The sequence below is a fragment of the Filicampus tigris genome, chromosome 3 (assembly GCF_054856515.1).
Source record: "Filicampus tigris isolate MCC_2025a chromosome 3, RoL_Ftig_1.0, whole genome shotgun sequence".
NCBI lineage: Eukaryota > Metazoa > Chordata > Actinopteri > Syngnathiformes > Syngnathidae > Filicampus > Filicampus tigris.
In genome coordinates this window covers 7,567,038-7,592,336 of record NC_141219.1, presented here as the reverse complement: position 1 = coordinate 7,592,336, position 25,299 = coordinate 7,567,038, and the positions used below count along the sequence as shown (strand labels likewise).

At 41.0% G+C, this 25,299-nt stretch overlaps 1 protein-coding gene and 1 long non-coding RNA gene across 3 annotated transcripts in view; one reads left to right on the top strand and one right to left on the bottom strand.

Moving 5' to 3' along the window:
- Window positions 1-4,544: 4,544 nt before the first annotated feature.
- On the bottom strand, window positions 4,545-18,891 carry LOC147149727 (uncharacterized). The gene is made up of 4 exons (XR_015086280.1): window positions 18,769-18,891; window positions 18,442-18,632; window positions 10,472-10,590; window positions 4,545-5,850 (listed from the first exon to the last, which is right to left on the bottom strand). It is a non-coding gene; the product is annotated as an uncharacterized LOC147149727 (long non-coding RNA).
- The window catches only part of mpped2a (metallophosphoesterase domain containing 2a), a 48,017-nt gene continuing 40,849 nt past the window's right edge, over window positions 18,132-25,299 (top strand). Inside the window, exons 1-2 of one of the 2 annotated variants that reach the window (XM_086026625.1) lie at window positions 18,132-18,610; window positions 20,817-21,073. In XM_086026625.1, coding sequence (XP_085882751.1) covers window positions 20,961-21,073 — 113 coding nt within the window. In that variant the 5' untranslated portion in view covers window positions 18,132-18,610; window positions 20,817-20,960. Of the gene's footprint in view, window positions 18,753-20,816; window positions 21,074-25,299 lie in introns of both variants that reach the window. The other variant, XM_086026626.1, reaches the window with a different exon arrangement.

Here is a 25,299-nt window from a genome sequence, read left to right as displayed (position 1 = left end):
CTTCCCTGTTCTTTGATAGTGTTACAGTCTCATGATATACTGTATCTTCCCTTCACGGCCATGGAATGCCACATCAGGCAACTAAAGAGTCTCACAGGTAAGAATGAGAATGTCCTAACAAAGCCCACCTGGATTTTGAGCAAAGAGGTCTAAAATAAATAGCTTGGACTGCACTTTTCTTTCGTGAAAACTCTGCCCATGTGATTCAAAGGTCAATAAGAGCACTCAAAGTCTTCACCATTTGTACACTCAAAGAGCTAAGAATAAGTATAGTTTCAGTCCGAAGCCAAATTTATTCCAAGGAAAAATAAAGGCATGTGTGGATTCTTAAAATTTAATGCAAACATTCATGAAAGAATACAGCTCCATTAAAAAAAAAAAAACAAACAAGTTGATTAATAAAAAAGATCCATCTTGTAGCAAGGAATTTTAAGACAATCCAAAATAAAGAAAATGCACTTTCTCCTTGGCATGCAGTTAAAGAAGTGTTTATTCAAGGAGTGCTGTGTTCCTATAACAATGACGTTGACGTGCCTGTGCATCATTAAAAAATATCTGCTGTTTCTCCACAACAGAGTGTCCGCGGTAGGACAATAACATCCATATGCCACCGTATATACATTAACTAATCACTTTTTGTGTTTGCCCTAGGTCAAAGGTCGCAGTATAGTGAAGTCCACTTATAATAGTTGCCTCTTTACAACACATCGACATGTCTTGGTGATGTCATTTGACCTACTGCTGGCCTTTTGACCTGCTCTGTGTTTTAGAGCTCTAATGAGCCATTGACCTCGTCTCCTCCCACATCACCCTTTACACCCATATTGACCTCCCTGACCCCTGTGTGAGGTCATGAGCGTGTTGAAATCCAATCATTGTTTTTTTGTTTTTTAATTTGTATGTCTATGATGTGCTAACATCATTGTCAGAAAAAAAACTAATGCCACATAAAGCAGACACAGATTACATTTAGGGAACATCAGTTTTGCTTTATTGGCTTTTATTTAGACCAAATGATCGTACTAGCGGATGGAGGCGCAAGACAATATTTCGCAAGACAAAAGTATAATAATTTCTCTTCACAGCCTGTGCAATTTAACATATCGAACTAACTTAAAAATCTCTTGTCAATCCTCAATTGCATTAATCAGATTAGGGAATTGGGGGGGGGGGGGCTTCGCAAGAGATTGATAACAGTCAGAGAGTAATTTAAAGAGACAAGTGGGTTGAAACGCAAGTATTGACACCTGTTTAAAAAAAAATCCTCAACCCTAACCCACGATTGGTCCAGTTAATTAGTGCCACTAAAATTAGGCTAATAGCAAAAGCAAGGATGCACTTTTTGAAAATAGCTATAGATTAGTGGCTCTCTTACTGTCTGTATGCACCATGCATTTGTACGTTAGTGGTGTTAATTGTGGAGGAACTTGCAGTGCTAAGAAGAACAAAGACAACGCTACAATATTAACATGACAATATCTCCAGAAAGACAGTGTGGGCAAACCATTTGAATGTGAATATTAAATTAATTAAATAACTGTGCTTAGAAATGAGTGGAGAGTGAAATATCATGCCCCTTTAGGGTGCCTGAATAAGAGGAACCTTGCCTTTTGTGAAATTATATAAAACCCTTGGTGTGGCCACGATCATCTCTTGTCGTTAACCCTATAGCGAACCTGTGGGGCTGGAGTTGGAAGATGTACTCTATGAGATTGGACGGGAAAATTAGTTAAACACAATGACTGACTGAGCATAACTGATCAAGAGTGAAAACGATAAATATACTTGGTATCGAAAAGGTAATACATACAACATCTTGTCGCACCTTTGTCGTGTGTCAAAAGATATCACTTTTTAATCAACAGAAGCACTGACAGCTATTCACTGCACATTCACCACCTTTCCCTCTGTCACTCTTTTTGTCTAAAATGAAGCACATCCAGTACAGCTGTCCTGGAAACTCAGGCTTCAGCTGCAACAGCTCCACTAAAAAATTAACAACTTAGTGGGATACTAGTAGATGGATGGATAGACGGATGTTTTGGAAGTTCATGTTTTGTTTTGGGCGGCACGGTGGCCGACTGGTTAGCACGTCCGCCTCACAGTTCAGAGGTCGTGGGTTCGATCCCGGCTCCGGCCTCCCTGTGCGGAGTTTGCATGTTCTCCCCGTGCCTGCGTGGGTTTTCTCCGGGCACTCCGGTTTCCTCCCACATTCCAAAAACATGCATGGTAAGTTGATTGGATACTCTAAATTGCCCCTAGGTGTGATTGTGAGTGCGGATGTTTGTCTCTGTGTGCCCTGCGATTGGCTGGCAACCAGTTCGGGGTGTCCCCCGCCTACTGCCCAAAGAGAGCTGGGATAGGCTCCAGCATGCCCCGCGACCCTTGTGAGGAGAAGCGGTACAGATAATGGATGGATGGATGTTTTGTTTTGTTTTTTTGTTTTTTTTATGTGGTTGTGGTTAGCAATGATTTTGAACTGCAACTGCATTTTGGTTAATTTATATTGCAACATATGAGGGCATAAATATTGCACACACAAATATTACATTACCACGTATGATATTGTGCAATTAGAACCACTGAAAACTACAAACACAAGAATAAACATTGCTTGAATTATTTTCTTTTGATGTAGATCAAAATTGGCCATGTATTATCTTTGTAGATGCCCCAAAAAATGGAAACACTATTTATGTCAATAGATTATATATAGGTGTTTTAAACCATGCTTTATGAGCATTAATGCGCAAGCAAATCCAAGGTAGACAGCCTTTCCATGACTGGTTCAAATTTGATGAACACCATGACAGCAGTAGCGCCAGCTTGAGCTTCATCATCATACAGTATATGCACAGATTGGTACACACAAAATGGGCCCAACATTTGGTAAATTCTGCCTCGACTCAAGCAATAATAAATTAAACTCTACGTTATTGTCTTTGTAAGGCTGTTTATAGCTGTTGCATTGGCTCTCATTAGATTAAGCTAGTGGTCATAATGTTGAGGGTAGTGGCGTAAGGCCAAAGGTGAGTAGAGTAGCGGAAAATAAAGAAGAGAAAAAGATTAAAAAAACAAAAAAGATCCCTGAAGAGAGCGCTAAACTAGAAGGACATGGGGCTATCTTATAAACTATACTGCAATTGTCCAGTCAATGTGTCAGCATTTCTTATAACTCCATTACAGCCTGAAACATTCCGAAAAGATTATGTTCTGAAATTAAAACATAGGTTGTGGGAAAAATGTGACCCTTTTTTTTTTTCAAAACATAGTCTGATGAAAGGACAATATTTCAAGATGTTTCAGCAGAGGCAAAATGGAAAACGTTTGCAGGAGTTTGGTGACACATGGTGACAAAAATGTTTCAAAGACACACGGACATGAAGAGTGCAGTTTTAATGTTCTGGTTAATGTGTTACCAAATTGTTCTAAATCACGAACTGTAGCAGCAGTTGGCATTGTAAAAGTGTGCTTTGAGGATCCGACAACTTAACATTCCAGCGATCACAGAATCCATATGTGCATTTTGGTAATCACGACTATCAGAAACTATCAGAAAATGCACCCATGGTCCGAAATTTGTATGGGCAAAATATTCAATTACAGTAGACACTTTCATTTGCGAGGGTTACCTTCCAAAAACTGCATTAAAAAGTGAAAATGTGTAAAAACTGGACCTCCTGCCCCTAAAAATATGTCTTGCTGTACTGCAGCGCTTTGTTACAGTTGCTGTACTGCTACATTACTTCCTGCATACTGCACCGCAAAGCAAAGAATTTACAGCTCTTCAGAAGAACACATTTTAATAAAAACAAAAGGTCATGGGCTTCGGATGGAGCAATATAGTGGGAAATCTGAAGCAATAAGTACGTAAAATCTGAACTATGATCTTATAGCAGGGGTATAATGTAAATAATTCATTGATGGTTAATTTTTGGCAATTGTGCAGAACTGATTAAATTGCATCTTAAAGGGGAAGTCAACCCAAAAATATTTTTTTCAATATGTTCAATGCAGGCCAATTAGTTGAAACAAGGCATTATGATAAATATTGTGTTTGTGGAATAAGAAATAATCCACCTGTTTTTAGCCATCTCTGGGGGCGGCCATTTTCTCACTTCTGTCGACTGAAAATGACATCATAGTTACTCAGGGCTCAGGTAACAACCAATCACAGCTCAGAAGTTTTCTGAAGCTGAACCATGATACAAAAAAACATGTTTGGGTTGATTTCCCCTTTAAAGCAGTTGAGGTAAAATCTGGTGTACTACTTAACAGCGACCACACTCTAAAAACAGTTGGGTTAAAAATAACACAATTTTAGGTCAAAAATGGACTGATCCACAACTTGGGTCACTTTGACCCAACTTCTTTGGTTGTTTTTGCAGAAAACAACCCAAAATGTGTGCTTTTGTACAAAACAACCCCCAAGAAAGTGGGTGAAATTGACCCAATTTCTGTATTGGTCCATTTTTACCCCAAATCGTGTTATTTCTAACCCACCTGTTTTTAGAGTGCAGCAAAGGCACTGTTCTTTCAGTTTTAACTTGCTGCCAAAAAATACTAGATTATTAGCTATGGGATGTTTTGCGCCAGGTATCAAAACAGGAATTCAGAACATGCATGCAGAAACAACTTTTTCAGAAATCTGTGTGAATTGCTTGTTAACATTCAGGGAAATGTTTCCCAATGCCCATTCATACTGAAGACAATGCCATTCCCATTTCATTTTTGGTGCTGAAAAGCCAAAATATTACAATGCAGTGCATAAGTATGAATACTGAACAACTATGCAAAAAGAACACAGCAATTGGCTGGCGACCAGATCCAGAGTGTATCCTGCCTCTAGCTCAAATTCAGCTTGGATAGCCTCCCTCTCACCTGCAACCTTAATGAGGACAAGCGCTACTGAAAATGGATGGATGGATGAAAATATAAAAGACACTGTACTAAAATATACGGTGTGAAATATAAAATATACTGTATTTCCATACAATTACAATGGAGGGGACCATTGTCAATGCTTTTTGAAAACCACGCTTCACTGTACAGCACTGAAATGACTGCTGCTCATGGTGGGCTCATGTGAACTGCAGCCTTAAAAGAGTGGCCAAGTTTGGGAACCACAGAGCATGTGTGCGTGCATGTGTGTGTATGTGCTGGGGCGGGGGTTTTGCTGAGCTTCACTGTCAGGGTCACCTCTGCGGTGTCGGGTGAACGCCACACACAATGCGCCACCTTGAGGTAACAATGGCTCTATTGTTGATCCAGACAATGGTGTCTGAAGGGCAGGGTTAAGGGGTTAGGGTTGAAGGAAACGGGTGGGGGGGGGAGCATGGCTTCAGCACCTGGTAACACTGTAGGGATGTGAGGTGGATGTGGAAGGGGGGGGGGGTGTTGCGTGGTCACAGTCCATCAGTTACCAATGGCATCTAACCACAGAGAACCATGGTCAGAACCTTAGGAAGCATTTCTCACATAGGCCAAGAACCAGCAGGTGTCCTTGGGGGTGCACTCAGTCCAAAATAACCGCTGAGTCCCTTTTAACTCTGACAGTCTGACATCCGATTTTCATCAACTAGTTTTCTTCTATTTTGGCCAATCAGAGTCCTGCTTCAAATGTACATAGTATCAGGACTGGACGCAGCACAGCCAAGAGAAATGCAACGAAATGAAATGAATAGATTGTTGGGATTACATGATTTCATGGAACAAATATTTGAAGCTAGGTTGTAAATGTAGTGCTTCTGATCGTGTTAAAGATTGCAGAGAAGGCCTTGCTGGCACAAACAGCTTACTCGTGTAATTGACGTTGGTTGTGATGTCACTCAGTGTCACTCCCACGTCCCACTGTGGGAGAAAAAAAGATGTCGACTTGAAAGGCCTATGGCAAAAGGGTCCTTTAAAATAGCCTTTTTACTTTTCAGCATTGCGCGGTGGGGCCAAAGTGATGTTTTAGTTTTTTTTTTAATTGACTGGCCTTGACAGCACAATTGAAATGTCTGTTGACGATATTGTAATTGATTTGTAATATAATGTTAGTTGTTTTGTTAAAGGTTTTTCATATTTAAGTGAAATATTAGTTTTCTGGATTACTGCATGGTATTCTGGTCTGCCTCTGATGCAGAAAGTGTGATTTTTCACCTCTTAGCTTCAGAATACTCCACAGATAAACATACAACTGCAGATATTAGTTATTCTTCACAAACTTAAGAATTATGACATTGAACTTAAAGCTACATAACAAAAGTACTCTTATTACTGTTTTTAAATCATGGATTGATTTTTCACCTTAATGCTCATTGTGAAGGCACGCTGTGTATCCTTGGTTTGGAGGAGCAGTGAAGGGTGTATAGGAGGTAGAATGAGCTCAAATATGTTTCCGCTTTTATCCCTAGATAAAGAACTTGCACTTGTACACACATACAGTATCTCAACATTCACACTCAAATGCACACAATGCCTTTTTTTTCCCCATTGAAGACAAGCCCGAGTGCTTAAAAGCTCGGTCCAAACATAAACCCAAGGCCAAACAACGAGTGCTGCTTTGCTCAGTACAGTTTCTGTTATCAGTTTTGTTATCCGAAAAATTCTCGCATTCCAAAATTTTGCATTGCAGTAGTTTATCTGTTGGGGGTGGTAAGGTAAGATGTATGTGAATGTGAGGATTACTATAGATGTCAGGATCTCTCTCTCTCTCTTTCTCCCTCTCCCTTCGTATTGTCAGCGTTCTTGTAAAAAAAAAAAAAAAAAAAGGCCCTTTGTTGTGTGCACTGCAGTATAAATCATTTACAGGCTTTGCATAAATTTGTGTAATCTCCTTCTTGGGGGCTGGGCTGCCTATCTGATTCAGTGGACACCAGGGAGGAAGAGTTGCCTTTGTATGCCAAACATACGTTGATGTTGTGGGTGGGTGAGAGGAAACCCGGACGCAATTAGAGTTTCACATCAGAAATTTGCACTCTCAGACCATACATGACGCATACCTTCGCACGTAAGAAGTTTCACAATGTTTGAATTATCATCTTCATCTCAGGCTTCAAAATTCTAGTCCAAAGATTCAATTTACATGCAGCTCAAGCATACAGAAAGGCTGAAAGCGGAAGTCGACTCCAACATATTTTTTTTCAAGAAAATGCTTGTTCCCAGCAGGCCTACTGGTTGAAACACGGCATTCTGGTTAATAGTGCGTTTGTGCAATATAAATTAAACAGCAAAATCCACCCGCTTTTAGCCATCTCAGGGGCGGCCATTTTGTCATTTCTGTCGACTGAAAATGACATCACAACTACCCAGGGCTCAGGGAACGACCAATCACAGCTCGCCTGTTCTCTAAAGCTGAGCCGTGACTGGTCGTTACCTGAGCCTTTGGTCGTTGTGATGTCATTTTCAGTTGACAGAAGTGACAAAATGGCCGCCCCCCGGAGATGACTAAAAACGAGAGGATTAACTCTTATTCCAAACGCAATGGGGTTGAATTCCCCTTTAAATGTTTCTCCAATTCAATAGCCTGTTTTTTTAAGGTTGTTTACATTAAAACCACCACGGCTATCTGTGTGATGTCTTCGCTGTTGTTTCAATACTAATCACACATAAAAGCGCTCCAAGGCTGCTTTGCACCTAAATGACAACCTCATCTCTGTTTTCAGGTCAAATTGGCTGAAAATTAACAAAAGTTTTGAGAAACATTTCAACTCGAAATAGCACCTAAAAATTCAGTTTTGAAGATTTTATTGCCAAAATGAATTAAGGATTTTCCTTTCAAAGATTTTCACAATACTGTTTGCTGCGTTTGGTTGGTCATCACTACATGGTGTACGCCTCCTCTGGCCCAAAAAGTCATCTGGGATAGGCTCCTGCTCGCCTGTGCCCCATGTTTTGTGCATCCTTCTATTGCCGTGATTCTCTGTGATACACATACACAGACACACACTTCCAGAGTGTTGTGACGATGCCTCGTAAGACAGTAAATCATTGGGAGGCGGAGTGCCGAGCTCGTGTGACGGATGATAAAACATGCAGAGGAAGGCGGACTCTCTTCTCTGACTACCTCCACCAGCTCTCCTGCTTCGTCTGAAAATATCCTGACAGTGATTATTCTTGTGAAAAGCTCAACCTCTCCATGGCACTGACATTTTGATTCACACGCGACTCATCTCTGTTCATAAGATTTGGGGCAAGGAATACAGGAACACATGCAAACAGAGCAGCATGTGAAGTACTTTAAGTAAATAAGATTTGGATGGTCATCACTCCAATAGTACGTAATATGAACATAATAGGTTCAGTCTTGTGCTGTTCTAGAACGGGGAGTCTTCAAAACTGATCATGATCACTCAAAACTTGTGAAAAAATGAAAAGGCAGGAAGGTGAGCGGCATTGTTTGCACCTCATGGTTGGTTTGTTTGTAAATGAGCAAGATTAGGCAAAAACAAGTAAATTCCATGACATTTGGTGGATCGGTGGAGCGTGTAAATAACAATCCATTAAAGGTCCGTGTAAAGTAAAAATAAATGTCGTCAAAACTTGAGATAAGTTGGGTCAAAAATAACTGTTCTTGTGTTAAATTTGACCCAATTACAGTGTTAAAACAGACCGACGCAGACTTGGGTCAATTTGAACCAAAACATTTCGTTATTCAGTTTTGACTCAACTTGTAGGGTTAAATGAATGAAACAAATTGGGTCAAAGCAATGCAAATAATTGGATTATTCCACTATTACTGACAGACGCCCACTTAGCTAATGGCAATATTTGAAACGAAACGAAAGCCTCACGGCACATTGAAACCTCACTGCTGCATGGGAGCCTCCATGCTCCATGTCCGGCCGGACTAAACGCGTCCCCTTTTAGGACCCTGAAGCTGCAAGCCTCGGCCGCGATCAATGGGAAACGGAAGCCTCTGTTATAGGGATTGTGGTATTGCCCTTCCCCTCTTGTAATGGTATGCCCCAGCAGCAGGAGGGGGGGGCGGTGGACGTGAAGTCAGAATGAGGAAATACACTGCTGTTTCGTGTCTCTCTATACACGAACAGCCTCGCCGCGGCCATTGAAGCCTCATCTCAAAAATAGAATATAGACGATTAATTGAACAGAAAGAGAGACTCACTGCGCCTTGGAAACTGACTATTTTAAAATGTTACCCGTCATTCGGCAAACGTCAACAAAACGGGTGCCCGTCCGTGACGGATAGACGGACCAGTCCGTCACATAGACGGAATGCCCACCTCTGGACAAACGCAATATCAATCAGAATGCCATGTTTCCACTAATGGGCCTGCATAGAACATATTCCAGTAAAGAATTTGTTTTTTTGGTTGGGACTCCTTCGTGTTGTTATGCAGGCCACCACCTTTCCACATCGAGGTCTGTGCTCCACTGAAAGCCTTTCTAGTGTATTTGCGGAAAGCAAAATGTTCTCATTTAGACTAACGGTGCTGATATCACTGTTCTTCTTGCTCAAGGAAATGTTGCTGTGAAGTGACAGTAAACCATAGACTGCAGTGGTTGCCAGCATTTGACTGTTTTTACATAGAATTGAAACTGTCATTTCTTTCACTGCTATAAGAATGAGTGTCAGAAATGTGGTATATTAAAGCCTTGTGAGGGCCGGACTTTAACATTTTTTGCTTTATATACCACAAAACACAACCAACATTTTATAAATAAAATGTAGCTGTTGTAAATGTGGCTGTCCGCTAATGTTTGGCTTCACAGTTTCCTGCTTTTACCGAGAAATCTCAGAACTGGGTATTTTGGGGACATCTCTCTAGTGGTCAGGAATTTATAAATACATAAACCATTTTTCATAAGCCAAGGGAGGACATTTTCTTAATGAGAGTCCTACATGAACACACGTTTATGTTTTGAGCTCAGAGGCCTACTTGTCCCTTGGCATGCAAATCTTAATGTGGTGTCATCTCTGCTATGAAGAAAATAAGAGATGACGGTAATGTAATCAGACTGTTTGAATAATCTGAATATTCTGAAATGTGTTAGTTTCTTGCTTGTGTTGACACCACTGGCACATTTCAACAAGCTTCACCCTGATAAAAGTCCCAGTGAAGCAAACGAATTGAAGTTGTGACCGTTGAATTTTTAATAGGAATGTTTTCCCCGCCAAACTTTAACTTTGATTACTGCGTATACAGGATGACCATGAATATTTAATGCTAGAGAAACACTTAACATTCCGAAACGGGTTTTCAGACCCTTCCTCTCTGCATCTATTATTTCTGTTCCGTCTCTACTAACAATCAAGATGATTAGAATAAAACGACCACGTGACTTAATATGAAACAAATGCCGGTAATGCTAAAATAAAAGTGATGTGCTCTCACCCATTGCCTCATTTCTTCATGGTGACAATCTGCGCTATTTTCCTTTCACTGAAAATATCATTTGTCCAGCTCTCTTACGTACAGGAGAGGAAATAGTGTTGTGGAAATTGGAAGATATTAAAATGACTCACACTGCCACAGTGAAATGGGTTTGAAGGAAGTTTCGAGGCAGAACAACAGCCGCAGCGTGAGATCGTGTCGCCTGGGCTTTCAATCAGAATCATTTCCTCCCTCACCTGTTCAAGCGCTCCTGTGACACACACCCAACAGACACACAAAGTTAGATCACACAGCCGATTCTGCTTCTATTTCACACACACACTTGCAAATCACTTGCCGGGATCATTTTGCACGTCCTCTGTGGGAAAACCCATCAACTTTCACAGCGGGGAACAGAATAACGAAACACATCCTAGATTGTAGTTCTACCCTGGCAATCACACGCACACACACACACACACACACACACTCACACACTTATTTACTTGTACTCTGAGAGGTAGTGGGTGATCATCAGCCAACATGGTGGCAAGACACATACGCGCCACATAGAGATGTGAGGTGCATGGGGCAAAGCCTTTCATACTAGTATCTTGTAGCATTGGAGTCTCACATTATGATGAGTATAAGTATGATACAGGCCATGTAAGCTGCTGCAGTTTTAAAGCGGAAGTCAACCCAAACATATTTTTTTCAAGAATATGTTCCCAGCAGGCCCACTAGTTGAAACACGGCATTCTGATTAATTTTGCGTTTGTGGAATAGAAGTTAAGCAGCAAAATGCACTCGTTTTTAGCCATCTCTGGGGGCGGCCATTTTTGTCTTCTGTCGACTGAAAATGACATCACAACTGCTCACAACGACCAATCACGGCTGACCTGTTTTCTGAATCTGAGCCGTGATCGGTTGTTGTGAGCAGTTATGATGTCATTTTCAGTCGACAGAAGACAAAACGGCCGCCCCTGGAGATGGCTGAAAACAAGTGGATTAACACTCATTCCACAAACGCAATATTTATCAGAATGCCTTGTTTCAACTAGTGGGCTTGCATAGAACATATTCTTGAAAAAAAAAAAATGTTTGCGTTGACTTCCGGTTTATTGATGTTTTTACAGAAGTCATTCCGAGATAGTAAATCATAGTACAGAAACAGATAGCAGGCATTTTTAAATCTGCATTTGATCAGAAATAATTTGTAGTGCAAATGATGATGAGAACAGAGAAAATGCCAGTGGTGTAAAAACTTCCCAAAGAACAACACATTTTATATTGATTTGTAGCAACAAACTAGGCTTTGTAACATTCATCTTATAGTACATACTGCAGTTCACAGCATCGATTCATAATTATTTGAGTAAGTTTGAACTTAATTTCACTAATAAATGTGAAATTACGGGAGGGGACTCCCCTCTCTCAAACTGGAAAAGAGCAGGCGCAAACGCAGCTCTTCATTACATGTCTGCATAGGAAATCTAACATTCTAATTCTAATCTACATGACACAGAACCCGTAGTCCCAAGAGAAAGACCCAAACATGCAAACATCCACAGAGAAAGCAATATTGAGTCATCAAGGACACCGTTCTCCTGTGAGGCACATTTATACCGTTGAACAATCATATGCATCCGAGAAAATGCAGTCAAATGACTTTGTATTGTTTGCACTTTGCTTTTCCTCTGGTGAAGTAAAAAAAAAAAAGGATTTTTCTGTTCAATCCCACCTCTAAAGCCTGAGACTTGTATGTTTGCTTTCAACTGAGTGTCTCTCTCTGCTGTCTCCCTCCTCTCACAGCTCTTGTCGAGTTCATTTGTTTTGATCCAGTGTCTGTGCCCTCTTTATGTCAATCTCTTTCCTGAGTGTGCTTCAGTGATTGGAAGTTCACTCCTTGCCGCCCTGCCAGCTGACCTGCTGACATGCTTTTGTGCCTTTGTTTTAACTTGTCTATTGCGCTCAAGCCACTATCCGACCAGCACAAGCACCAACACTCAAACCGAGTCATTACAACTAAATACAGACCGAATTTAAATGCAACAGCCAGCTTTTGTGGAAATGTTCAGTTTATGTTCCAGACTTGCTGCAACGCATGCTGATGTTATCCATTCATGAAGTATACATGCGCTTCAAAGAAATTCTACTTTGAATCATATAATGTATGTACAGCATATAAAAATATAATACGTAACAACTGGCATAGCATTAAGAATCATCCAATGCGTGTTTGTGTTTTTTTTTTTTTAATTTGGGGCGAATTGATCGATTAAATGAAATGAATTTTTTTAAAAAGTCAAACCCATTTATCTTCTTTTTTTGCCATAAGCACAATAACATTAGATCATTATTTATTTCAAACGTACCAATGAGGGTGTACCAGGTATGGTGTTGATTAATATTGTTAAATGAGATGAGGCAATCCAATAGCTGGGTCAAAAATAACACAAACTGGGTGAAATAGTTAACCCAGCACTGGGTCCAAAAGGGACCGAGCCAGTGCTTTATTTATACCAAGCATACTGGGTTGAGGATTTGACCCAGTATGTTGGGTCAAGATTTTGATACAAGGGGTAAAAACTACCCATACTGATACTTTTTGATAAAACTACCAAAAAAGGTGTTCCAGGTTAGCAGTGTAGCTGTGGTTAAAAATAATACTAAAACAATTTAGTTTGATTTTATTTAATTACTAAATTACTGACATAATCTAAAAAGAAAACAAAACTTTTCCCTCTCAGGGGTCACCGTTTGGCACAGTTTTTACACCAGATGCTTTTCCTGACACAAACTTTTAAGAATGTTACAATAGATTTACTTCAACTTCAGTACACAAATGGCGAGCAGCTTCAGATCTTCAGCCTTCCCAAATCTAGTCTTAAACCAAATCTACTGGGTCAAAATAATTTACCCAACTTTGGGTATGAAAGTTACCCATTCTGCTCAAAATCCACAGCTACCAGCAAGTACGTTAGGAACATAGCCTGGCATTTTTTCGTGTGTTGGAGACAGTGGATTAATTACCATGCCAGGTGCTGAGGTCGTCACCAGTAGTGAGGAGGGGACACGAACAGAGATACCGAGGACTCACTGCAATTGTTGTCCTCCTGTGAACTTCAGCTAATCAATTGGTGTGATTTAATACACAGTCACTCCGCATGGAAACCAGCGAGGCTCACTGTTCTTCTAATTTATACACTATTGATCGTTTCGCACAGATGCACAAAGAGAGAGGGAGCAAGGCCAGCCAGACTGTGTTTGTAATGTTTGAGGCAAAATCTCCATCTCCAGGGTAATAAGGTGGGTATAACTGTTGTCTTTATACACCGCCCCGGTTAAAAGAGCTGGAAAGCATGAGGGGGAGAAAGTGTATCGGAGAGGGACTTGTCTCTTGTGAGCCTTGGTCTAGCCTTTGGCATAGAAAGTGAGCCTGCATATTAGTCTGTCTATCACAACACAGCAGGAGAATGAGAGGAGAAGTAATACTCTTGGCTATCAGTGGGCGCTCTCACTCTTCCCTTTTCTTCTCTCAAATGCTCTCTTTTTTTCTCCTTGGGCTCCACTAGACAAAAGCACTTTGTGTGCTAATAAAATTAACTTCTAAGCATAGCTACTTTTTTTTTTTTTTTTCCACCTTGCCCATTACATGGAGTATTGACTATTGAATTTTCAGCTCATTTCTTAACCAGCGCCTGGTGCCAGCAGCAGTTTGGTCTTTAGAGTGCTGCAAAGGCTCAGGGGCAAACATTTTAGCCTGTGTGCTTTGCAATGAAATAAACAGTTTTTCTCGCTCTGCATACCCTCGGTGGCAATGGCTGGCTCCCATAAATCTGAATGGCATTAACATTTAAAAACCCCAACTCCTGTCCGTCTGTGAATGGGGCTCTCAGACAGACAGGCCTCCGTTCTATTTGTCTACATGGCAGACAGGGGGAAGACATCAGCCACACAGAGAGGCATAAATCTGTGAGGGTTGGTGTTGTTAAATGACATAGCCGGTGGGTTAAGTGAATATCACCCTCTGCCTGCTGAAAATGCTCACCCTTCTATTTTCTGCTCCCATTATATATGTGTTTCATTTCACCTTATTTGGATGGAAAGTCATTTTACCTTCTTTTATAAGAAGGTCATAAAATATAGAGTGTTTTTTTTTTTTTTTTTAAACACTCACCATAACATTTACATTTTGTATTGTATTAATGTGATCAAAGCGACACAGGACTGAATAAAACATTCATGGCAAAAGCCATTTCTTGTGTGACATTTGGTCACCCTATCTATCATCAGTTTTCTGTATGCAGCCGGGTGGGGGGAGCTGGTCAAACGTTTAAATGTAGCCTCGCTTCATAAAATTTAAAACCCGTTTTCACATTAACACCCGCTGGCTAGTCGATGAAAACGCTATTTTTTTTTTTTTTTTGCGTCTGCAGATAAGAGAAAAGTCAAATGGAAATGACTGGCGGGTCCGTTGTGGCAGTGTCGAGTGTGCAGACGGGCCTGGGAAATTGAAGCTTGTCAGTAAAATTACAAAATCGCAGCTCTGCTTGAACTGGCAGACATGTAAATGTGGCAGACCCCTGAGATGAGTCCATTATGGATTGTCCCGGGCATCCTCTTTTCATCAAAAATCCCATCAGTGTATTACAAAAAAAAATAGTATAGCCTCGGCACTGACAAATTAATTCTTTCATTTTTTATTTCCCTTGCAGATGTGAATCTCTGTTGAACCCCGTGATGGCTAGCAATTCAATTAAACTGTCCCCCAGAAGAAAATATACAAAAGGAGAGAACATCGTTCATTTTGACACTTAATTGTGATTTTTGTATCAAACATAACAAGTCATTATTTTGGCTAAGTGGTCTTCGGGGTCAATTCAATAATACATCAGACAAGTTACAGCCTGGAAATATGCATCATTTGAAACATCGTTTTATTACAGAAAAGCAGCTATGGACAAACTAAGAACTGGCCAAGCTTCACTTAAAAGAGGTTCGGCAATCCGACAAACAAAATGAGGGCAAATCTCTAAGAATTGATATATAATTGAATGAATTGATAATTAACCATTGATATCCCCCAGATATCTTGCTGTTTCTTACCCCAATCCTAGTGGCAGTGTTCTCCCAGTGTAGAGACAGTCGGCCCATTTCATGTTGTGTGAAGGACTCCCACAGGTGCTCATTAGTATTGTTTACTTGTGAACCCCAATGGAGCCATGTTCTCTTCTAATCATAGATCTGATAACACCTTCTATGCTTTGGCAGATTTTTCCCACATACAGTATATGGGATCTCAGAAATTTTCCACGTGCACATTTGCACTGACTGGAATGCGCAGTCTCTCTGAGCCTAGTTGTGGTTGACAAATAAATAGTGTTAGGTACCAGTTTGCTGCCCCAAAGCTCAAAGCTCATATCGTAATGTGCTCATAGAACCAGTCCACAACTTGTTGTTCAGAGATTCTCCCAGACTAAAAATGTAAAACAAGGACTTTATCAGGCTCCTCTCCTGCAGAACTATCTTCCAGACAGCCACTCTACATCCAAGAGTACACTTAAAAATTTTCATTTTTGATCAAAACTTGTACAGTAGGGTAGGCTCAGGCTGGTCGTGAATCATCCATGAGTTCTGCTATCATGTAATAATTCATCAAAATAATCCCTCCACTACTCCAACCTGTATATTTTAATATTCATAGGACTGTTATTAAGAACAAAATAAAACTAACTTGTTCCCTGTCTCTCTCGTACTAGGCTCTGAAACGTTCTCTATATTGATTATCTCACAATTGCGGTGTCATACTTATACAGTATGTAGGCAACATTGTGATATATATATATACACAGTTTATATGGCACAGAAATGTATAAAAATACTTAAACTTGTAAATGAAAACAAAAGTTTCTCCAGACCTAAAGCTGTTTACCTCCCCATGGACATGAACAGAAAAAGGGGAGGGTCAAAGGCATGAGCACAACTTAAAAGAGGCAGTGCCACATTAATTATTGAAGTAGGGGAACGCGTAAAAAATTCTGTCCGCCCTTTGATTATGGAGGATCTAAAAGAACACGTCAGGTATTCATCATTTCACAAATTTTGTGTAATTATAAAGTAGTACAATAAGTACTTCCAAGTTTTTTTCCTGGCCATGTTACATTTGTACCTACATGTATATCATTGTCTTAACATACCATCACTCTTTCTCTGATAGTGTGTTTGCTCATGTGCGACTTGGGTGGCTAATTTGACATATTAGCATTTTGGTTCTAAATGTATGATTCATGACTGAAACTTAATTTAGCTCTTGGTGTCTTACTGTCTTCATTAACCATGAACCCAAAAGAGATCGCCGTTGCTTCTCAGCACAAATGTGTTTAAGCAACTAAAATAATTGAATACTGCACAAGATTAGATGTGATAAAAATCAATAGCCTGCTTAATAAGCCAGGTCATAAAGTTTTACAACCTTGAGGAGGCCTATCACATTTAAACACCCCTTGTCAAGACTCAAACAGAACCATACAGGGGCAAGAGTATTGTCAATTTTTTCCATTGCCCCAAAAACATCCATGTGATGCATTAAAAAACATAATTAAATACATTTTTGAGAAGCTGAATTTGCGTGGCCCCAATGCAAGCGCAACGGAACACGTCCACCAAAAACACCAGATATTCAAGCCGTTTTTTGTCCTCAAGCCAATGCTCTCTTTCACGGCTGATTTGCATGATATATAATCTCTATTGGCAGCTTTGTGGAGTGGTAATGTGGTCTGAGACCAAAGTGCCCCAGGTTTGATTTCCCTGACTGGCATAGTGATATGGGCTGGGGGGAGGGAATACCCCTTTTCCTCCTGGATATCCACAATGTCACAGCTGAGGTGCCCTTGAGCAAGGTTTAACTTTTTCTGGGGCACTGAAAGTGAAAAGCTGCTCAGTGTGTCACCAATAATGTGTGCTTGCTCTGTTCACTACTGAGAAGGGTTAAATGTGAAAGTGGTGGCATTGTGACGTTTATGGAGACACGGATTTTGGTGCAAGGCCCCAGCTAATAGGAATGAAGTGAATGGCTAGACTGGGCTGCGAATGGCAGCCGTGGACCATGTCAGCCAGCAAGGCATTCTGTGCAGGTCTAAACTAAACTAACACAATCAGAAGCTCATGTATTGAACATTTGTGAAACATTTAATAAACTATTAATTTCTTGGATTTTTGTGTTCAAATTTTTCCTACAAAAACATAACATTAATAGCTTTCAGGAAATTAAAGTTGGATTTTCATTTCTTCAGTCAGTCATTGAGATAGAAGGTAACGTAAACACAAACAGACCTTGTATAACATTACTTCACGTTTGTATTTTTTGTCATATTAGATCCGTGTTGGGCAACTAGCGTTCCATGGGCATACATGCTGGCCAAACATAATACTTTAATAATATTAAAATTTTGAGTGAGTTGATTCACTCAAAAAAAAAGAGTTGGTTTGCTGTTCAGCAATTTTGTGTTGTACTTGAATGGTCATTCTTATGCAAGAGAGCCCTCTGCACCGGGGGATTTTTTTTTATTATTATTTAGTTGTCTTTTCAAATCCTTTGTTGTTGGTGTATAATAATTTATCTTAATACATACATGCATTGAGAAATGTATTACTGCTCCAAATGATGCACGTGGTACTGCGGCGTGCTTTGTTGCGTTTCTATCTATCTATCTATCTATCTATCTATCTATCTATCTATCTATCTATCTATCTATCTATCTATCTATCTGGGATGTATAATTTCCGACTGCATTTGAAGGCAGCACGAAGGGAGCGCGGGACTCGCTAGCCCTCCTCCACGCTCTCCCTCCCGCCCGCGCAACTACGCGCGTGTGCCCGCCGGTGAGGGCGCGCGCACGGGAGGTGGCTGGGGGTTGTGCTCGCTTCTGCTCTCTGACCCCAGTGGCAACTCGGATTCACTACACTCTGCACCGTCGGTGGGAGGCTGCTCTCTCCCCGACTCCCTTTCCCCTCCCGCTTGTCTGTCAGCGTCTCTCGTCCGCCTCCCCCTCGCTCTCTTGTCTGGTTTCTTTGCACAGAAGCCAGCCGAGGTCCCACCGGGTCGAAGGTTCTGCCCTACCTGCACCATACCACTGCCAGTCGGACCGCCGCCGTGCTCTACCCCGCCTGCTCTTCTCTGCTGCCGCATGGACCCTTGTCTCTACGCCGCGTAGAGGGCGACCCTGACCCGACGCTCTTCCTCCGGCTTGGCACAAAAAAAGAAACGCACAAAACCCCGCACGACGAAGGTATAGGATCCTTTCCGCTCACCTTCGAAAGCAACGAAAGAGGGAGGAAGAGCAGAAAGGGGAGAGGAACGACACAATTTGCTGTTAGCGTTTCAAAGCCGTCGTTTTGAGGTGGCTTGTCATTTCCGCGGAGGAACAAGAGGTTAGCGAGATACTACCTTGACACTGACCACCTTTCGGGGCTTTTTAGGAGACCAGGACCCAAGTTCAGGACTACACGGACCTTTCTGTGTGTAGCAGGCGGTAGTGTGTAGCATACACATCGCGAGTGTGTAATGCGCGTTGCCTGACTGAAAGGGTCAATTTATCCGCCGCTGCCGTCACCTTTTTTTTTTTTTTTTTTTTTTTTTTTTTTTTTTTTTTAAATATATTCTGCTTTACCGGGGTGATTTCCAACCGGAAAGTTGAAGCCTATGCGGTTTGCGGTGCACATTACACGGACACTAAATGTGTGCGCACCGGCTTCACAGCCAAGCGGTTTGAGTGTGGAGCTGCGAGGCAACTGAATTCAGATTTACAAAAGGGACTGTCGGAGGAGGTTTAGCACGCTAGGCTAGAGGGCTAGTCAGTGCTACAGTAGCCACAGAATGAATGTAGAGAGAGTTTGAGCAGCTAGGCGCGCACACATGCACATGCATGCATGCATAGATACACACGTTCAAGCACAATTGCTTGGCTTGCCTTTGCAAAAATTTGTAAAAACAAAGAAGTGCAATAGTTCTTCTTATTTATGTAAACAATGCAAAATACGATGTATGCATTTATTTGTATTTTAATTAATTGAAGCGTTACAAGGGCCAGGAAGGATCAATGGACACTAGATTTGTTGTACTTGCTTCATGTCATTTAAGATGCCTGATGTAAAATAGCAAAGGTGCCCCGGAGAAGATTTGCTCAGGCTATTTTCTCAATTTCATTAGATACTCATGCAGCAATATCCCTGATGTTTTTTTTAACAATACAGTACCGTTTTAATTACAGATATAATGTGGACATTTTGTTGGTTCTTGGCATGAAATGGCGTCTGAAAAAAAACCTTTGTGTTTTTTGCTGTATTTGGCAGAAGTGACTTTGCCTACCTTGCATAAGTCACAGTAACTTAAATTCATAAAACACATCCTCGGCTGACCCTGAATTAATGGCGCACGTTAATGTTTATTGTGGACTTGGATCATTTTTTTTGTTGTTGAAGTTGGCATGCAGTTTGCTTTAACATATTTGCTAACTGCATGCAACCATTAAATCAACTCTGGAGCTGTTGATTTCCCTCCAAAAATATGACAGACTGTAAATTGAGGGCAATTCTCTTTTTATATTTTCCCAACCCCTCTAATACTGATGTGTATGCATCGGGGGCTTTGGTATAAAACATGTGTCAAAGCCTGAAGCGGGCACTTTACGACCAGTCAGGGAGGTCAGACTGGAGGGAGGCTCAGGGTCCAAGCAGACACAATTGTCGTGGTGAGTGAGTGCTGAAGATGCACACACACGCTTCTTTTAGCTGCTTTTCTTCATTCACGTTAATAATTGATTTTGGCTTCTTTAAAAACTGTTACAGTTACGCAAGAAGATTTGAGAGGTTCACACATGGGATTCCATGCAACGGGATAATTTTAGAAGGAAGGGAAAACAAAAGTTTTATTTTTGTATATCGCGTGCAAATTCAGCTGGCCTGTGTTGATGTTTGTTGGTTTCATTTTTTTTTTTAATTAAAAGGTTTTGAAACCGCTCTACCAGGCGCAATTGCTTTATGTTTTATTAAATGTCAACAGGCTGATTCCTGAATATGAGATATCCTTATGTCTCCATCCTTTGCTTCAAAAGCAGTCCAGTAATTGACTACTGATAAGAAATTATGCATTCTTGTCGGGTTTTTTTTTTTTAATTGTTTTTGTTTTCACTTTGTTTTATTGTTTGAAAGTGTGCTAGTTGCACATGCGTTTGGACTGTCTTTGCATTTCTAAAGATTTTTTGTTAAATAATTTGATGCGAACTTCCAAAATGTAACTTTTGACCTTTTATAAAGCAATTGTGATTTCTGAAACAAAACAAGAAAAAGTAACACATCTGAGACAGATCTGAGAGTCAAAAATAGTAGAAAATAGAAAATATCTGCTTGGACTTAACTCCAGTGTAAGAACGTATTTGTATTATTGTTTTCCCTGCCTGTGACGTGTCGCTAAAGTCTTTTCTCTTCTTCGTGCAGGGTGAGTGAGCTGGGTGTTTACTGTGGCTGCTGCTGTGGGTGACTTCCTGGGCTTTTTCTGAGCCGCTCCAAAGGATGTCCGCTGCACGCATCGCTGCTGAATCCCGGTGAACAAACGGCGTCTCATGTCCACACGTCGGAAGGATGGCTCATGGCAAAGTGACCATCACGGTGGATGAGTACAGCTCCAACCCGACACAGGCCTTCACGCACTACAACATCAACCAGAGCCGCTTCCAGCCGCCACACGTCCACATGTAAGTGCAAGTGTGACACACACATGGATTGTGACACAGCTGTCAGGAGTTTAAACACAAAACTTGCTCCACTTGTGTCATATTTGTGTTACCTAATGCTTGGAAAACAAATGTAAACACTGAAAGGCACACCAGTTTTGATTGAAATTTGCATATTTTATAGAATAACTGAGATCTGGTGCAATATTCTTAGTGACTGTGACAACTACTTACTAAAGTTTTTCCAAAATAAAGACGCACAGAGAATTTGCACTCAGTCACAACTGAGAAAAATGCACTGCTTAAATCTTTTTTTTCTTTAACATTTTAAATTTTTCTCCCAAAAATACATTTGAAAAGCATTATATTTTGATACATTTAAGGTGCATTTGGCGTTCAATAGTATATGGGTTGCAGATTATTTGTGTTTTTAATTTTATTTTTTTAATTACAGCGATTTCTTATTGGATTCATATTAAAATGAATGCAGTACAACCTAAAGCAGCTAAGACATTCAAGTAGATATCTTAGCAAGATCAAGGTGGTCAGATTTTTTGATTGAAAAGAGGACCGTTACCGATACCTTCTGCTTGGTGTTGGCAGTGTTCACAAACTGCTCCCACCGTATTGTTTTGGAATTCCTGTGAGCTGAGAGAAAGGCTGGCGGCACAGCGAGTGCTGGTCCCTCCAATGTGGAAAAGGAGACAAGGTCACCTAGCAGTTTATGTTATGTCGGTTCATTTTAATGGTTGGCACAGGCGGCAATAAATCAGGCCAAATACTTCAATTTGAATTAAGGGTAACCGTGCCGGACAGCGCAGGACACATTCTGGTGGGACGTCTGAGCTGGCTCACACAATTTATCTCCATGGAGAGTTTAGTTCCATACCTTTTGTGATTAAAACTGACAGGTTTTGTCGCAGTTTCTTTATGGTGTCGTGGTGTGTTTCATCTCAGCCTTGTAATGGCAGTGTTGCACCAACTGAGCGTACGTTTGACTAGACGCATAGAAAACGGGTATGGAGCTTTATGAAGACCCGAATGAAAGCAAAAGTGTGGATAATGTTTCCTTCATGGATGGAGGAAAATTAAATTTATTTCTCGTGTCCAGCCTCCATCTTTAGTTACTTCGACGCAGTTAAATGTTTTTGAAATGTGGCCGAAACACAAGTACCATTTAGATTGCATTACGTGTTTATTGCCGTTTCTCGGCTTTATTTTGCGAAGGTGAAACTTGCCGTTAGAAAGGGATCTGATGAGGCAAAGGGGCCTCTCTCTAGATATGTGTTTGGATAAATGCATTAGGCTGTTTCCTGGCTTCCACAGAGCCAGCAGTGTTTTACGCTGTCATTCTAAAATTCAGACTGGGAACCCCAGCATCACGCGCGCGCGTGCACACACACACACACGGCCCATCCCCCCACCATATTTAAATGCTTATAGAATACGCACTCTGCTCTGGAAAAGCATAGACTTGTTTATATTTGAGAGATAATGATCCAACTTGCACAAGGTTCCCCTCTCAATCCATCCAAAGTATCTGTGGATAAAGTTGTGGCTAAAAGAAAAAAGGAAGTTGAACAAAAACTCAAGCAAGACGGTTGCTTCTCTTTTGAAATACAATCTCTTCTTATGCCCCCCTCTCCCTTTCCTAGAGGGAGTATTTAGATTCTGTGATGGAGTACAGCAGTGCCTTTTGTTCAATGCAGAAGGTATCACTCTATGAACTACATATGAAAACATGCATGTCACAGTGGTAGTGGCAAAAATGCTTTGTAATGCGACCCTGAAGTCCATGGTCATGCCTGGCATCATGGGACGTCTGCCTGTGTCTGGAAGTGAGCGACAGACTGAGTCCAGGTCTGGTTTATTTTTCTGTGCAGACTGGATGTGTGTGTTTGTGTGCGTGTGTGTGTGTTTTCTTCTTGCTTCAGCCCCCTCGCCATCGTCTCGTGAAATGAAATGCTCAACAACTTGGAACATATGCTTCGAGTTGGGACACTAATGGCTTCCAATCCAATTTGAGTAGAATGTGGGCCAGACTGCAAGCCCAAAATACAAAGAGACACCAAAAAAAAGCGTTATGACACAAAAATTCGCAAAGGACTTGATGTCAGATTTTTTTTTTTCAGATCCTTACAATTAGGGTGTATTAAAGTTAACTTTTCTGAATTGTCGAAAAGGTTAGCATTTAGCAGAGCTGGGCATCGTCTATCCGTCTATAACTTTCAGTCTGTATTTCCGGCCGACACACGTGGTCCCAGTCCGTCCCTCGGCGACAGCCAATCGGCGTCGAGAACATAATTTCACGTCTAGCAGACACGCCACCAAATAAAGAAAAGATATCAAATAAAAACAACAGACACACACGCATGCACAGTGTGGTGAACGCTGAAATAAAAACATAATGGGCATCTGTGGGACCGAAACGTATACTGTACAACATTGTTTTTTTTTTGTTTGTTTTTTTTTTGGCTGCGTGCCAGAAGTGCGGCACCTGCATGCACCAGCACCTGTTAGGCCGTTCTCGACGCCGTTTGGCTGACTCAGACCGACCGGGCGGGTCTAAAATATAGACGAGAACTCATATATAGAAAGATAAAGCAAAGACGAATGCCAAGCTCTGGCATTTAGCCTTAAATCAAAACTATGACAGCCAATGAACAAAACTTGACCTGATTAAACTGTGTCAAACGAATCTGTCATTTGATTATTTATACTGTATAACAGGCTAACGCTGCAGAAACAGATAAGATATGATGATATAACGAACTGTTTCGCATTTTATTGTTGAGTGTTGCTGTTGAGGGATTATAATGACCATGCGAAGAAATACAGTAATGCACAAGCTTGTTAAACGCACCACTTGTTCGCAAAGTGACGTCCTAACCACAGGAGAGATTTCGCCTCGTAAAACAGTACATTTGAGTCAGTCTGGTTTGTTAAAAAGTGATCAGTAAGAATGGAAACTGTGTCAGGCTGTCAGCATCAAACTGTGCAGAGTCATTTATGTCTAATAAACTGCCTTTGAAAAGTAATCAGACTGCACTCGCCAGCACAGCTAGCCGCTAGCGCGGCCGCGGCTAAATGCTAGCAACAAGCACCATAGAATACAGTGTCAACGTAATCAAGTCAGGTTTTTTTTTTTTTTGCGCAAAGTCGATAGCAAGTCAAGTCAGCTGTTACGCCATGACACAAAGCCATGGCATGTTACGCCATGCCGTGAACAACTTCAGAATAAAAGCTTAAGTTAAGCTTGAGTTCTCACGGCAGGATTTTAAAATTGTCGGGCGACTTCAAAACTCGGAGAGACCCCGCACGCGACGAGAAAAAAGTCACGAGTATAACATTTTTAGAAAAATACCGATAACACAAGATTTACTTTGTTGTTCAATTTCCCACGTGATGGTGGGACTATTTATTTACAAGCAATTCAACTGTCAAATTTCCTTAATATGTCCACTTTAATGGCTTTGTTTGGGTGGCAAAATTGTCCTTGTAAAAAGAGAATTTCTCACGCAGCTTTTTTGTTCGATTGTGCTCCTGAATCTAATTTTGTGACCACTGAGTGTCGACTTTACATGAAGGTCTCCCAGGTACACCAATGGCCAGCCACTGTGTTCTTGACCCAGTTAGACAGTTCATTTTTTGATCCGCCTGAGAGAATGACGTGCTCTGTGATTGTTTAACTAATGGACGATCCCTCCTCACTCGCTTTGTGGTTACCTGCTGACAATGGGGGGAGAAAAAGACAATGAAAAGGCAAAGAAATGGCAAAGTGGTCTCCCTGTAAGTGATTAAGAAGACAATTATTTGTGCTCTTTTAGACAAAGTAACAGGCAGCCGAAATCTTACAGGCCGCAATGCGTCCCATTGATTGATTCAATCAGCCTGTTTGTGCCTCATTGGCATTAGAACAATATCAACACAGGCTTATCTGCACTTTTCAGCTTGTTAAAATATTTGCACGTCAACCAATATCCTAACACACATTATATACCATAATGCATGGCTGGATTCCTTCCTACCTCTCTTGTATCATCCAAGCAATGCAATAGTAGGACAGGTTTGATCCAGTGCAGCTAACGTCTTTTTGTTTCGAACACTGGAACACCACTTTGTCGGTTTTCCCCAATCTATGAAAGTATAAGACTGCACCTACAGGTCAGCATGCACTACTGTATTCACCTTCCACACATTTACAATGAATGTATTATGTTAACTTGATTCTTTGCACATTTACAATG